The following is a 15,854-nucleotide window of genomic DNA, read 5'->3' on the forward strand; positions in this document are numbered from 1 at the left end:
AAATATGGAATGAACACCACAATATGGTATCAGTTTCTCCCAAGTACTGAAAATAAAAATTCAAAAATGGTCTTTCCTAGAAGAATCTAATCAGATGTTATGAACCCTACCGAACAGGGAGAGTGAAGGAGACCAGCACTTGAACAGACCTAACGGAAAGGAAGTATTTCAACACAGCAGAGTCACACGACTTTTTTAAATACTTCTGGAAAACGCGAAGAAATGCTTAAGTGGCTTACCTAACTATTTGAGAATGCAATCAAACCCACTTTTCACTGCCATCCTAACAGTATGGTCTGCTTGGTTAGCTGGTTGACTGACTGGCTTAAAGCTGAACACTAACTCTTACAATGGTAACTGGGGAAAATGTAGATGCTGACACTGAATAAATGATGGCACAGGATTAAAACAAGGAATTATTTTATAAGCAAGAGATTTACCTTCAAACATTTTTTTTTCAAGATTCAAAAGATTTATTTGGAAAAATCAGCACAGAACAAAGATATCCTTAATAACCTTTCTCAGAATATATGGATAGTCAGAATCTATATGAAATGTAAGCAACAACTCTAATTTTACACAGTATGGAGGGTTTATACAATCTGAATCCCCATGCCTCCCACCCACAAACACACTACACTACTTATCTCCATTGACATTAGCTTTCACTAATGGTCGGACTTCAGGGTTACTTGAACAAACAGAAAAGCAAAATCATTTCCACTTTTTTTTTTTTTTAAGCTAAAGCAACTACAGCAAGTTTTATAAGGTCATGAGGGAATACCACTAAGAACATTTTTAAATTAGGCAAAATCATTTCTTTATTGAGTGAGATTAAGTAACTACATAGATTTAGTAATAATGTGGCATAGTTATCCTTAGCTAAGATCACAACACATTTCAACATTCACAATGATGGGCATCTTTATCACTAATCTAATCTACAAAGCTTATGAATAAAGAAAATACAAAAAAACCTCAAGTTTTACAAAAGAAAGACTTCAGTCTACGTACATTAACAATAAAACCATTTTTCCAGGTAACAGACAAAGTGTAAAGGCATACCATTGAAATTGTTTTTCTAAATAGTCAGGAATGAAAGAATATTTAGTATCTCCGACGCTTATTAGGGCCTTCAAAGTTGCCCCCTTGACTTCCTCTACCAAAGCCACCAGGACCTCCACTCACAGGACCCACACCACTCATTGGTGCCTGTGGGGTTTCAGAACCTGTTCTATTTCCCATAGGCGAACCCATCTGGGACGGAGGTCCTTGAGGAAACCTATCATTGTGCTATAATGACATATAGTAAAGTCCATTTGGAACACGCCAAAATATAAGTGACAAGAAAAATTGGCAAAATCCCAAGTGGTGGTGTCAGGAAGTTCAGCAGAAAGTCCAGCAGAGTCAGGATCAAACATAGAAGGAAGAAAGGAGCAATTTAATTAGTTCTTGTTTTTAAAAATAATAGTAATAATAATAATAATAATAAGCAACATCTGAAGATTTACAAGTTGCTAATGGTACAGCCCACTTGGTGAACAAAACTGATTCTGACAAAAGAAAATGCCTCCTTATGCCCAATCAGTATATAATACTGCTCTGATCCCCTCTTAAAAAGTTTATACTACATGAAACTGTGATGTAAAGAAAATATTTTTGTTTTGCTTTGAGACAGAGTCTCTGTCTGTAGGCCAGGCTGGCCTCTACCTTTACCTCCCAGGTACTGGGACTATAATATAAGCATGTGCCATCAAGCCTGGCCAGAAAGACATTTTTAAAAAGAAATCAGAGATGTAAAACTGAGGAGCAGCATCATACTATTTTTAAAGTGAACATTCTATAAACTCTAGTATCAATGCTTTTAAGACATAAAGCATTAACATGAATAAAAAAAGCTGGGATTTAATATGGAGACATATAAAGTGCTTTCTTTTAAAGACTAATATTAAGAAAGTAAGATTAAGTTTCAAGAACTGTTTTAATAACATGAATTATTAAGAGCACATTAAACATCTGAATCATTTATTCTGTGAAACTTTACAGTAGTTAATCTCAAGTGATGAACAGAATTTTAAGTGTAGGAGTAAAAAAGAAAAAAAGATGACATTTAAAATAAATTTAAAATTTTAAGAAAATGTGTAGGAATATGGGTCAATTATGTTTATTTTACTGCTAATGATTAGATGCTAAAGAGAAACTTAACCACCCTACTAGAAGTTTCAGGGGTCATACTGTAAAAATACTACCTCTCCTAAAGGAACAAATGCATCAACTGCTTTACATGCCATCTGTCTGTCCTAGACACTATGACCCTGCTTTTTTATATCCCTGCACAATCCATTTTAAAATGGTATCAAGAAAACCAGTGCATGTTTCAGTTCTGCAATGCACACTGTATTCCTTTTAGTCTCTTCCTGATCACCATAGAGGTAAAATGATGGCATGTCTAAGTTAACTGCTAATGCATTTTCCTTCTTAGCCATCAATGGAACACTAACCATTAGTTTGGTAATCCCAAAACCAAACACCCTTTTTGAAAACTAGTTACCAATTTTTTTTTTCAGAACAACAATCATAAGCATTACATGAGGAAACCTTGCCCTACTAGAAAGCCTCAGAAATTGTAAGGGGCACCTGTCCTGCTAACTCGTATACAAAGATGACAGAAATTACAACTGAGAAAATCAATTTTCATGGTTACCCATACAAAGATATCTTCACACTCTTGGATCAAGACCAAAAAAAGTCTTTATTTTAAATTTAGTAATAAAAGCAATCAGTACTTCTAAGAAGAGAGGATAACAGTGTACCTTAGAATGTTTTAGAAAAACAAAATTTCAGGGTTAACTATTTTCCAGTGAAGAGAAATGGTTTAAAATAAGTAATTACAACATGATGTTTTCATCAAAACTAAAACCTGTATTTTCACACATAGTAGAATTTTGTCTCCAAAGGTAAATAGTCCACACAGAAAAAGCACAATCATAAACACTTAGCTTTACATGCATATATTCAAAGACAGATCTATAGAAATCAAAAGCACTGGGGATTAATTGTAGTGGCACATATATTTGCTCTATACTGAGGTAGCAGAGTAAGCAGTGATGACAATACTAACATCTGGCCACTTAAATAAATTAAAACTTAACAAAGTTGCTTTCTCGTGCTGGATGTATATCTATATTGCCAAAAGTAACAAAACCCAGCTACATTAAGTGTGAAGTTACCTTTGGGGCAGAAAAAGGTTTAGTTATGAAATAAAATCAAAATAATTTTAGTGATACGTTACCACTGCGCCATTATCTGGTATCATTGGAGTTCCCATATTTGCAGCTCCTTCTGGTCCCATGGCAGGACCAGGGCCCATTGGTGGGCCAGGTATAGTTCCTCTGTTGTTCATATTCATACCCATCATTGGAGGAGGCCCTTGGGTACCAGCAGGTGCTGGGCTAAATGCATCTACGCAAAACAATCTACACTTAGAGCTGTCCTATCTTAGTTTAGTGAACATTAAAAACTTTACAACTCATATAAATCTATACACAAAACTATCATCAAAATAATTTTCCTTCCTTGAGAATGGAATCAACAGTAGAGCATTATATACACAGTAAAATTCTCATTAAAACAAATCTACAAAAAATAAATAAGGCCACTGTCAATTTTTTAGAGCAATTGAGACTAAGATATTCAAACTTTCAAAACTCAGAAATATTAGGTGTAGCTTATATTTAAAGAAAATGATCCTTAATAATTCTACCTTCTACCAGCTTTAATAAATAGTAAGGATTGGCATTCAAAAACCACACTTGCTTTCCTTAGTCACAGCTAGAAATATTAGCATATAAATACAAATAGATCTTAAGAAGGAAAATTACTCCAGGGAATTACACGAAGATAGCTGTAAACGAATCCCTTGGCTTTTACATAATTGTTAAATACTTTCAAAACTTACCAAAGAATGGATTTTCAATTTTATATTAAAATAAGTAATCTAAACAAAAAAATAATCTTACTAACTCGGATGAAACCACGTTTTAAAACACAGTTACATCCAAACAGACAAAATGATTAGGTGGTACTTCTCACAAGTTAAAATTCTGAGAAGAGAGAGAATTAGACTTCTAATTTGGTCATCAAGATATCCACCTGTGTCATATTAAAATATTGCCTGAGCTGTACTCCAACATTTATGGTAGTTTCAAAGAAACCATTTGAAGGGATGATTTCTTGAACGTGTATATACTTATTTATCATAAAAACCCAAAGACAAAAACTGACGCCAATATAGAGATTTCTTCTACTATTTCAATGCATGGGCCATTTTTCAGATAGGCAGAGTTTCTTGAGTATACGTAAGTCCATTGCACAAGACCTAATGCAGCTGAACACTACAGTGTCAAGACTAAGGAGCAGAATGAAGGAAGTCACACTCCTTACCAACCCATGATGTCACATGCTAGTGCTCTTTGAACTCTAATTCAAGAAATAAGCAATTTCAAAGGAAAGAATTTCCTTAATCCCAACATATTCTTTCTAATTAATCAACACTTAAAGCTAACAACTTCTACTTCCTAAACATGGTTATAAATATATATGTGTGTGTATGTAATATATATATATATGTATATATGTGTGTATGTTTATATATATATATAACAGAAATAAAAGGCAGATGGTATCATCTACAAGCCCTCTTAGTTCAACTTTTCATGAAAAGAACAAATTAAAGGTATTTGTTTTCACCTCATTTTTTAAAAAGGAGGGTAGATGGGTGGCAAGGCCTTGTTTGTAACCTAGGGAGCTTGCTGTCATCTACTCCTGCCTCAGCCTCTTTGATGCCATTACAGGTATGAGTCACCACCACCAGCTCCCTTCTCTTCATTAGTATATAACTGTTAACTTTGAGAGTTTAGACAGTTAATGGTACAAGTTGGAATATGTAAAGTAATACTCCCAGCTATCAGTAACACAGAACATTCTTTTCAGTCTTGTATCTCCTACCTGTACAGTCTAGAAAAGGTTGGCATTATCTGGTACTTCCACTTACATCAAAAATGATGCTGCCACACTATCAATAGGATTTGTGTGCTTGCAAATACAGGGCCTTGAGTATAACCACTGAGCTACAACGCTAGCTCATTTACAAAACTTGATGTGCTCGGACAGTTTTAACAACGCAACAATTCAACGGGGTGGGAAATGCAATAAACCATCAAGTCTAACACTGACTCAAGATTAAAGATATGGACCAGACTTTAGGAGAGTAACTGCTAAAAGGCATATTATGGTTTCCTAATAAATGTTGTAAAATTCTAAATTTCTCTTGAATTAAGAAATAAAAAAGCATATCCTTCTCATAAAGGTATTAATCAAGCAAAAGAATATTTTCAGAACTTCTGCACTATCAGAAAATGTTTAAATTTTACAAGTCAAAGTTGATTCTGAGGTTAATGACAATAACTGTAACTGTCTTTGAAATTATACTTAATAATCTTCCTCTTAACTGTCCTTAAAAAGACATCTATTACCTTATGTATTACCCCTAAGTTACTATGAAAAACTTACTGAGCCACACATCACCGTCATATACAAAGCTGCAACTTAGCAATCTTAATGATTCCACATGTCCACGAACTAACTGCCTAGTTAGGTCCATGGGGCAAGGACCATGTTTCATGCTTCCTTTGCATATCACAAATGCAATATGTTGGTGGCCAAGAAAAGTGACCAAACTGATAGTAACGAACTATTCTAGATTATCTGACTAAAAGTAAAAGAACTGCAAATACAAGTATTTTTTCATGGCTAACCACAGAAAATATTGATACATTCCTTGTTTAAGTTTTATCTCATACAGTACATATTTTAAGAATATTAATTAGTTGGTTGTGCATTATCTGCTCTGATACTATAATTGTTCAAACAGCATATACATATGAATTATATAAATTTTAATTTCATGAGTTTCTATGGGAAAATTTAATATAAAAGTGAATATGTAAAATGTAATTCAATGGCCAATGATTAAACTATGCCACTTCAAATTTTAAGTTTATTAATAAGAGCCATGATATCCATACATTTACCCCTCAGCTTATTTGATACTATTTCTGCCAATGACACAATAGTGAAATTTTTAAACTTCTTAAAAATTTTACAACTCCTCTAAAGACATGTAAGACATCTCATTTCCTCAACATGCCACAGAAGATGTGAAGAAATATTTCCATGCTAAATACCATACCCAAGGAAAACATTTTAAATATTCTATAAACAAAAAGTCTTAATTTCAAACATACAAAAAAAAAAAAACCCCAACAAATTTAAAATAGAAATTCTAAACTGTTCTAAAATCAATTGAAAATATAACTCAGAAACTGTCAATTTCTGGGGTAAAATGAAACTTGATTTGTGCAATATAATAGCATTATATTTATATCACACAATGATTAAACTTGTTTCACCATGTATCAAAATCTAAGTTTCTTTCACTGAAGATATCAAACTGTATCTGTCACTGTAAAATATTCTTCCTAGGACATTTTTTATCCCATTTATTAAAAATAAGATATATCATCTTCATAATTGGTTCCATGTTTTAGTTTCTTGGCATATAAATACCACAAACAGCATATAGTCCCCAAAAGAATTACAAGTAAGTTAAGTTACATAAGTCTTTTGCTTCAAATCCCTACCTCCCATGTTTATTGCTCCACGGGGACCCATATCACCCATTCTCATTTCCTGTTCTCTCTGTAAGTAAACATAGTTGTCAGAGTCAACCTATCGATCTTATGACTTGACATTTCCCATCTAAAATCAAACAGAAAAGAGTGAGTTGGGATATCACTTTCCATTAAAAATTCTGAAAATTTCCAACATTATTTACTTAACAGGACTACTAGAAGAGAGGAAACAAAGGGGGGGGGGGGGAGAACTTCAAGTATCCAAGGCTTAATAAGCATTAAATGCTTAGAATATCCAGTTGATACAGAAGACCAGATTACAAATGAACCAGACTACATAAAATCTGCAGGCTCTTTAATGCTGCTACTCCAAAGAAACTTGTCTAGACCTTTTATCAAAGAAAAACCTAGCATTAATAAGGCCAATTATATTTAACTTCCAGGTTAAAAACTCTTAAGGTTACAGGCAGTTTTCATTATATAAAACTTGCAAAAAATTCTTGAGTTTTTATTTAACTAACCAGGTATTATTCCACCTCTGGTCTACAGATACATCCTAAGTCTTCAGTCTGCACAAGCAGTTATAAAAAGTTGTATGTTTTCCTTTAAATAACGCAGTGGTTTTATTTGAAACATGAATAAATTGTTTCTCATTTGCCAAGTTCTGAAATAATGCATTGTAGAAGTTAATTATAACACAAGAAGTAGGTCATATAAATTAATAACTTAAAATTTCATTACAGTAGCTACTTCATAAGAATTGTTTACTACCAGTTACTTCAAAATTAAGCCAATGAAATTACTCAATAAAATGAAATTGTAACACCACTTCAACCAAAATACTAAGTGTTGAAAACATGAAAAGTACTCTGAGACAAAAGTATCAATGAATGCTTCAATTCAATCCATGGCTCACTGAAACACAACAATTATCCTTGGTAAAAACAATTGTTGTTAAACTTAAATGTTTAATGATGATATACTACTGGAGAAAACAGTATATAAAACCAAGGACCTAAAAGGCTATAATGGAAGAATAAATGGCATTAAGTAGTATGTGACCTCTTTCAAAGATATCCCCGAGTGGTTGTCTGTAGAATTTGGTAGCAGAGCACCTCTCTACCAAACACAGAATCCATGGTTGGATCCACTAGCACAGGTATGAGGGAAAAGTTCTGCCCACTTAATTTAAAGAAAGTTATTTTAATTAAGCATTAATAAAGCAATGTGAAATGAACAAAGCTATGATACAACAAAAATAAATGTTTGTCACATTTATTAGAAAACATAAAATATCACAACTTCCTAAAAGCTATTTTTCAACTTTCTTAGAAGTACATTTTTATTTCTTCTCATAAAACTTGATATTAATAGATATTATTAACAACATATGAAAAGCATAAGAAGAATAAAGCTGGACATGGAGAGCATGCCATTCATCCCAGCACTCCCATGAGGCAGAGGGAGAAAGGTATCTCTCTGCAAGGTGTAGGCAAGCTAGGTCTATATGAGATAGATTGTCTCAAAAATCATGAGATTGAAATAATGATCAATCGAGCATCATATGTAAAAAACTTTAAACATGTTAAGTATTTATTAGTTAAGTATCCCTCTCACGACTTCACGCTAATGCTACTTTCCAAATCTACTGTTACATACCTCTAGTAAAATGCAAAAGAAGCCAAGATTATAGCACAGTGATTTTATAACCTGAAGTGAGACTCCCAGTATTGTCTATCCACACCAACTTCAAGAATTCACAACTGTGTGCAAGCACAAAAAGGCAAGAGACCTTTCCTTCTCTTACAAAAATTTCTTTTAATAATGTTGGAGATCAAACCCAGGGCCTCAAGCAGGATAGGCAAGAGCTGAGCAACAACCTCAGGCACGGACAGCTTTTAATATATTTTAAAACAGAAAAAAAGGTAACATTTTCTTAGATATTAGTGATGCTTTATGATTTCACCATAAGTACTCTTTATAGTGTAAACTAAAAAAAAAAAAAAAACTGTAGCCAACATCTCAAGAGTCTTTTAATAGGGACTAGAAAAATGGCCCATTGTTAAGAACAACTGGTTCTTCCAAGGACCTAACTTCAGTTTCCAGCACCCAAACTAGGCAGCTCATAACCAACTCTAACTTCAGCATCAAAGGATCTGCTGTCCCCTTCTGGTCTGCAAGGTACCAGTATATACATGGCATACACTCACATAGATACACATAATTTCAAAAAGAAAAAAAATCTTTAAAAAATAAAGACTTTAATATGAGGTCTAAAGAGATGATTCAAATGGGTGGCTCACACTCTTAGTAACTCTAATTCTAGGAAAACTGGAACCTTCTTCTGGTCCCGTCAGGCACCTGCACACATGTAATGCAAATTAAATCACGCAGGCAGGCAGGGAGGGAGGCAAGCATGCACATGCGCACGCGCGCGCACACGCGCACGCGCGCGCGCGCACACACACACACACACACACACACACACACACACAAAAGGAAATCTTCAAGATTTCCATGCAATAAAATAAAACTACAATGAAAAGTTTGAAAATAGATTCAACTCTATCAGGAAGAACTACCTTTGTGTGTGTACTTGTATCATGTGCAAAATTCAAATGCCACATGGAGACCCAAGGTCAATACTTGGTGTGCTTCCTCAGTCCCTTTCCCTTATTTTTCATCTGAGGAGTTTCAGTGTGTAGACCTGGTTACCCTAGAGCTTGCTATGTAGAACAGACTAGCCTAAAAACTCACAAAAAATGCAACAGCCTCTGCCTCCTGTGTGCTGGGATTATTAACAGTGCACATCATCATGCACAGGTTTCCACCATTCTTTTTTTGAAACCTTGACTGGCCTGGAACTTGTTATGTAACCTTGGCTAGCCTCAAACTCACAGGGATGAGCCTGCCTCTGTCTCTTGAGTGCCTAGGATTGAAAGCACACACCATAGCACCTGGCCCAGTGTTTTACTTTCAGGCAGAATCTCTCATTGAACCTCAAGTACATCAAGTGACAGAGGTTGGAGTTTTAGAAATTGGGCTCCAAGACCCATCACACACACAGAACCAAACTTGGAATTACAGGCTCCCATAACCATGTCTGACTGCAATGCCTGGCTTTGAAGATAGGTCTTGTGGTCTTATGCTTGGATGGCACGCATTTTAACAACTGAGCCAACTCCCCAACCTATTTCTACAGCCATCCTACTATAGCAGGAGAAAAAACTGAGAAAAAGAGCTAGTAAATAACTTGCTCAAGGCAATACAAAGAGAAAATAACTAAGTTGTCATAAAAATTCTGCTAACAGAATTCTTAGAATTTCACCATTACAACATGCCTCCATCCTTCAATTAAAAAAAAATCTAACTAAAGTTAACTTACATGGTAAGACTATATCTTTCCATAAGAGAACTATAAATTAACAGATGACAAAATAAGAAGCAAGGAACAACTGTTTTCTAGAACCAAGCAAAGAAAGATGTGCATTCCAAGGTAGCAGGAGCTCCTGAAGTATTACATAAGAGTATCCACAGCCCTTTCAGAAGGTACAAAGTAACAAAATTTGTTTTATTTAACATTGGAAGTTCTAATACTAAATTATAATTTTGAGATTTTATCAATAAAATTTTTACAATATCAACATTTATGACATTCCAACATGGCAAAAACAATGGTTATGAGAAAATCCTGGTGTTTCAACACAAATCATGGAACCTGAACCCACTAGTAACTACTATATTCATGATATACATCTAACTTAAAATATGATTATAGACATCTGAACGAAGCAGCAAAAACTGACTAATTTTATTAAACCCATCATCAGCTACATGTATTTTATTACTACCCTGTGTAACTAAACCGAACACATACAGACAGTACTTCTGCTATATTATAAAGGAGGATGGTTATTAAACACAGGCAACAAACTGCTTTCAACACATTTTTACCAAGGACTTCAACATCTGACTGCTGACACGATATTGAGAAATATAGTTTCTGTGTAACAGAGAATAACAATTAGATGATTTGCTTAAAAGAGCAATCATTTACGTGATGCTTAAACATTTTTTCATGATGAAAAAGTTCCACTCCAAGTTCAAGGCAGACCAATAGGTTTTAGTGCAAAAGCATTTCTAAGATACTACAATTCAAGTATTATCCATGTAAGAATTTTCTTTTATAAAGTCTGACTGTGTAGTCCTGGCTGGCTGGGAACTTGATATGTAGACCAGGCTGGTCTCGAACTCAGGGCTCCACCCACCTCTGCCTCACAAGTGCTGGGAATAAAGGTGTACAAAACCACATATGGCTTCATGGATAGTTTTGCAATTCATGAAATACAAAAGCAAGCATGGGAAGATAACTATTTGATGTGGCAGAATATTAAGCAATTTACAAATTTACCATTTACTCTACACTTCACAAATTTATTAAACATTAAAGACATAGAACGTGGGGTTGGGGATTTAGCTCAGTGGTAGAGCGCTTGCCTAGCAAATGCAAGGCCCTGGGTTTGGTCCTCAGCTCTATTAGAAAAAAAAAGAGAGAGAGACAGAATGTAATAAGACTGCATTCCTTATATAGGAATTAAAATATTTTTAATTTACTTTATAACATCTCTTTTTTGTGTGTGGCATGTGTGGGCATGCCCACAGAAGCCAGAAAAGGACGGCTGTGGGCCTCAAGCTCTGGAAGAGCAGCAGCTACACTTGGCACTGCACCATCATCCATCTCTACAACATTAACATCTTTTAAAATCCGGCTGTAATTTGTAAAATGGCAAATATTAATAAAACTAAAACGCTGTTTCAGGTCTTCAGTAAACTGTAATAGCGTAAAGGGATCTAGATGCCACACATATTGATATCTCATTGCTCTGTTGTTGTGTGTCTTTTTGTTTTGAAATAAGAGCTCATTTAGAAGAGCTGGATTGGAGGTAAGGAGCTGAGGCTGGCCTTGAAGTCCAGACACTCATGCCTTCAATTCTCAAAGTGATGGAATGCAGGCATATGCCACTAATCTCATTTGGAAAAAAAAAAAAAAAAACAAACAAACAAAAAAACTTCTTTTAAGAGTATATATTGGGGTTGGGGATTTAGTTCAGTGGTAGAGCGCTTGCCTAGCAAGCGCAAGGCCCTGGCTTCGGTCCTTAGCTCTGGGGGGGGGGGGGGGGGGGGAGAAAAGACAAAATAACAAGAGAGTACATATTAATCTACTACTATTTTATATAGAGAGAGGTGGGGTTTTTTGTTTTGTTTTGTTTTTGGTTTTTTGAGACAGGGTTTCTCTGTGTAGCTTTGCGCCTTTTCCTGGAACTCACTTGGTAGCCCAAGCTGGCTTTTTGCCTACATGTGTATCTATGCACCACTTTCCTGGTACCCACAGAGGCCAGAAGAGGATATAAGATCACCTGAAACTGGAGTTATAGACAATTGTGAACAACCATGTGGGTGCTGAGAATCAACAAATGGTCCTGTCCAAGAGCTGCCAATGCTCTTAACTGTTCAGCCATCTCTCAAGCCCCTATTTTATCTTTTATCATGTGTATATCACGTGAGTGTATACTTCATGTGTGAGGGTTCCAGAGTACACCAGAAGCATCAGATCCCCTAGAGCTGGAATTACAGGTAGTTCTGAGCCACCTGATATGGATGCCAGGAATCAAACTCAGGTCCTTTGTTAGAGCAATTCACACTCTTAAATGCAGAATCATCTTTCTAGACCCAAGAGAACTCTTTAAAGTTCTAGCCATTTTTCTTCAATGAAAATATGAAGTAGGGGGAAAAAGTCTACAATGACAATACATTAATCTATTCCCAAAGCATGGTAAATCCGCCACTACTGGCACCTCATATTACTTTTCCTTTAATTTCAGGATGTAAGTATGATTTTAAATATATTGTACATTTCACATAATAAAATGGTGTGGTTGTGGTTTTTACAGTTATTTTACATGGATTGAGTGTGTATGTACATAAAAAACAAAGGACTTGCAAAACTGGTTGCTTCCTTCCACTAAGTATCCAGGGATCAAACTTAGGGTTGCCAGGCTTAGTAGCAAGCCCCTCTACTTACTGAACCATATTGCTGGACCAGTCTGTTTTATTTTAAGGCAATGTAATTAAAAAGAATCATATAATGTAAAGTATTTTTTCCTTGAATGCAGTCTCAATGACCATGATCAACAATCTTCTTTAAAGAAAAAAAAAGATATATTTATTATGTATACAGTGTTCTGTCTGCATGTATGCCTGCAGACAAGATGAGGGCACCAGAACTCGTTAAAGACATCTCTCCAGCCCTCAACAATCTTCTTAAGAAATTTCTAAGAATTGTCTAGGGATCAACTTTTGACACAAGCACTTAAACACACACACTGTACAAAGAATAGCAAGTGCTGGCAGTTAACAAGATTCAACCTTATCAATAATTATTTCTAAACCTAAATTTATAAATATATCAACCACACCTAGCAATTCTTTTCTCTGCTTTAGTAAGGAAACTTGTGTAAAATGGCCAAACTTCCATGAAAAGGCATTAAATAAAAATTGTCAGCAAGCAAAAATGTTAGCTAAGGGCTGGAGAGATTGCTCAGAGGTTAAGAGCACTGGCTGCTCTTCCAGAGGTCCTGAGTTCAATTCCCAGCAACCACATGGTAGCTCACAACCATCTGTAATGAGATCTGGTGCCCTCTTCTGGCCTGCAGGCAGAACACTATATACATTTAAATAAATAAACAAATCTTTAAACAAAAATGTTAGCTAAAACACTCTTCCTACACAAGAAGAAAAGCGCATAAACTATCATCATGTAAGCTATTAACGAAATAGTAATAGGAAATGGCTTGCAGAGACTGACAGCTGCTGACCTAACCAGCACAGAGGCAAGTTTGGACAGGGTGGCACTGGCCCCTCCCCAGCTTGCTTTTCAAGCCAGCCTCAGCCCAGCCCAGACTGGCTTCCCATAAAAATCAAGTTTCCAGCATCAGTCTCACAAGTGCTTGGGTTCCAGGCTCAAGCCATGATCCCTAGCTAATTTAACACTTTGAATTCAGATAACTGAAAACAACATCCAAAGCTCCATATAATTCACAATCAGAGGAGTAGTAAATACCTGGTGAAACGTAAACTCCTCGAATATAACATTGAATTTCTGCTTCCAGTTTGAATACACGCATTCTAAAATACTCATGCTCCAGGTAGTAGTCCTCAGTTTTATCATCATTAAATGAAATTTGCATCACATGTCACTATAGAATCAAAAAAATGAAAGAAATAGACTAGGAAGATGACTCAGTTGTCAAGAGCACTGGCTGCTCTTGCCAAGGACATAGATTTAATTTCCAGGACCCACATTGCAGCTCACATCATCCATAATTACAGTTCCAGGGATCCAATGACTTCTGGCCTCCCCAGGCACCAGGCACAGCAGACATACATGCTGGTAAAGCATTCATACACATAAAACAAAACTTAATAGAAGACAAAGAGGAGGAAAAGGAGAAAAAAAAGTATTCAAATAGAAAAGGAGAGACAGAAGCATTCAAATAGCCAGTGTCCAATAATCAGTGACAGATAAGTACAGATAAGAAGCAACATGAGGAATCATTGGTCATTGTTGGTGGAAATGCAAAAATAGTATAAACATTGTGAAAGAAAGTCTGGTAGTTGCATAACACTTATTTACTCTTACCATATGGTCCAAATCACCTTGCATTTACCCAAGTGAGTTGAAAACTGTCCCAACAAAAACTTCCCAAGAATGTTAATAGTAGCTAAAACTTGAAATCTATAAAAAAAAAAAATCTTCAAATAAATTGTGGTATATTTAGGAAAGCAAAATTATTGTTTAACACTAAAAAGAAACAATCTGTCAAATTATTAAGATGCAGAGATTATTTAAATCATAAATGATAAATGCCAATGTGACGGACACTGCACACTGTATTATTCTAATTATGACATTCCATGAACAACAAAACAAGGGCACAGTAAAAAGAACAGGGGTTGTGAAGGATAAGGAAGTAAGGCTACAAGCAGAGAAGAGGGTGTGTGAGGGTGTGTGAGGGTGTGTGTGTGTGTGTGTGTGTGTGTGTGTGTGTGTGTGTGTGTGTGTGTGTAACTTGTCTGCCCAACACCAGACTGATAAAAGTCATTATACATTTGTCAAAACTCTCCTAATAATAACCCTTAACTACTGGCTGTAATTGGTAGTGATGTGCCAACATGTGTTCATCAAACACTATCAACTTGCCCTGCTAGTACAGAGATAATGGAAGGAGATAGCAGACAGGGCATGAGGAAACCTCCATGACTTCTCATCAGTGTTGCTAAGAATTTAAACCTACATTTTTTTTAATTTAATTTTATTTTTTTGGTCTTTTCAAGACAGGGTTTCTCTGTGTATCTTTGAGCTTTGGAGCTTGTCCTGGAACTTGCACTGTAGACCAGGCTGGCCTCGAACTCACAAGAGATCTGCCTGCCTCTGCCTGCAGAGGGCTGGGATTAAAGGCGTACACCACCACTGCGCAGCCTTAAAACTGGTTTTAAGAATCTACCAAAAAAAAAAAAAAAGAAAAGAAAAGAAAAGAAAGAAAGAAAGAAAAAAAAAGAAAGAGGAAGAGGAGGCAAGAAGGGAGAAATAGAATTAGAGAGAGAAGAGCAAAAGGTTGATAGGATACCTAGTCTTCCAAAAAAAAAAGCTTAATAATCAACTATTAAGTTTATTCTATGTTAGTCATAAAAATAACTGCTCTTTGCCCAATTAGAAATCAAAGTAACAACCATGAAGTTGACTTAAAACATAAGAGCTTTCACTCAATAATGCACTTTCAAGCCTTAACAAGCAACAAAAATCAATAGCTACTTTTTAATACCTAGTGTTTTTCTGAGACTGAATTGCACATAACCAAATATAATCTAAAAGGTATCAGCAGACAAAAGAGAATATATATTATATATATTAATATTTGAATACATACATTGAGAATACTTGTAATGCATTTACCTGAGGACATACATTCGTGATTATAATTTTGAATTGTCATACCAAATTCTCTGGAAAAAAATCTGTTTTTGTTTTGTTTCCTATGAAAACTCTTGGTCTCCCTATTTCAGCCTAACAATTGGGATTACACACACAGGCCAATGAAAAGA

At 35.4% G+C, this 15,854-nt stretch overlaps 1 protein-coding gene across 1 annotated transcript in view; it reads right to left on the minus strand.

Moving 5' to 3' along the window:
• Positions 1 to 795: 795 nt before the first annotated feature.
• The window catches only part of Pspc1 (paraspeckle component 1), a 65,082-nt gene continuing 50,023 nt past the window's right edge, over positions 796 to 15,854 (minus strand). Inside the window, exons 7-9 of the mRNA XM_006993458.4 lie at positions 6,702 to 6,759; positions 3,293 to 3,462; positions 796 to 1,293 (exon numbers count right to left, since the gene is read on the minus strand). Of these exons, the coding sequence (XP_006993520.1) occupies positions 1,108 to 1,293; positions 3,293 to 3,462; positions 6,702 to 6,759 (414 nt within the window). The 3' untranslated portion in view covers positions 796 to 1,107. The remainder of the gene's footprint in view (positions 1,294 to 3,292; positions 3,463 to 6,701; positions 6,760 to 15,854) is intronic.

This window comes from Peromyscus maniculatus, chromosome 9, assembly GCF_049852395.1.
Source record: "Peromyscus maniculatus bairdii isolate BWxNUB_F1_BW_parent chromosome 9, HU_Pman_BW_mat_3.1, whole genome shotgun sequence".
NCBI lineage: Eukaryota > Metazoa > Chordata > Mammalia > Rodentia > Cricetidae > Peromyscus > Peromyscus maniculatus.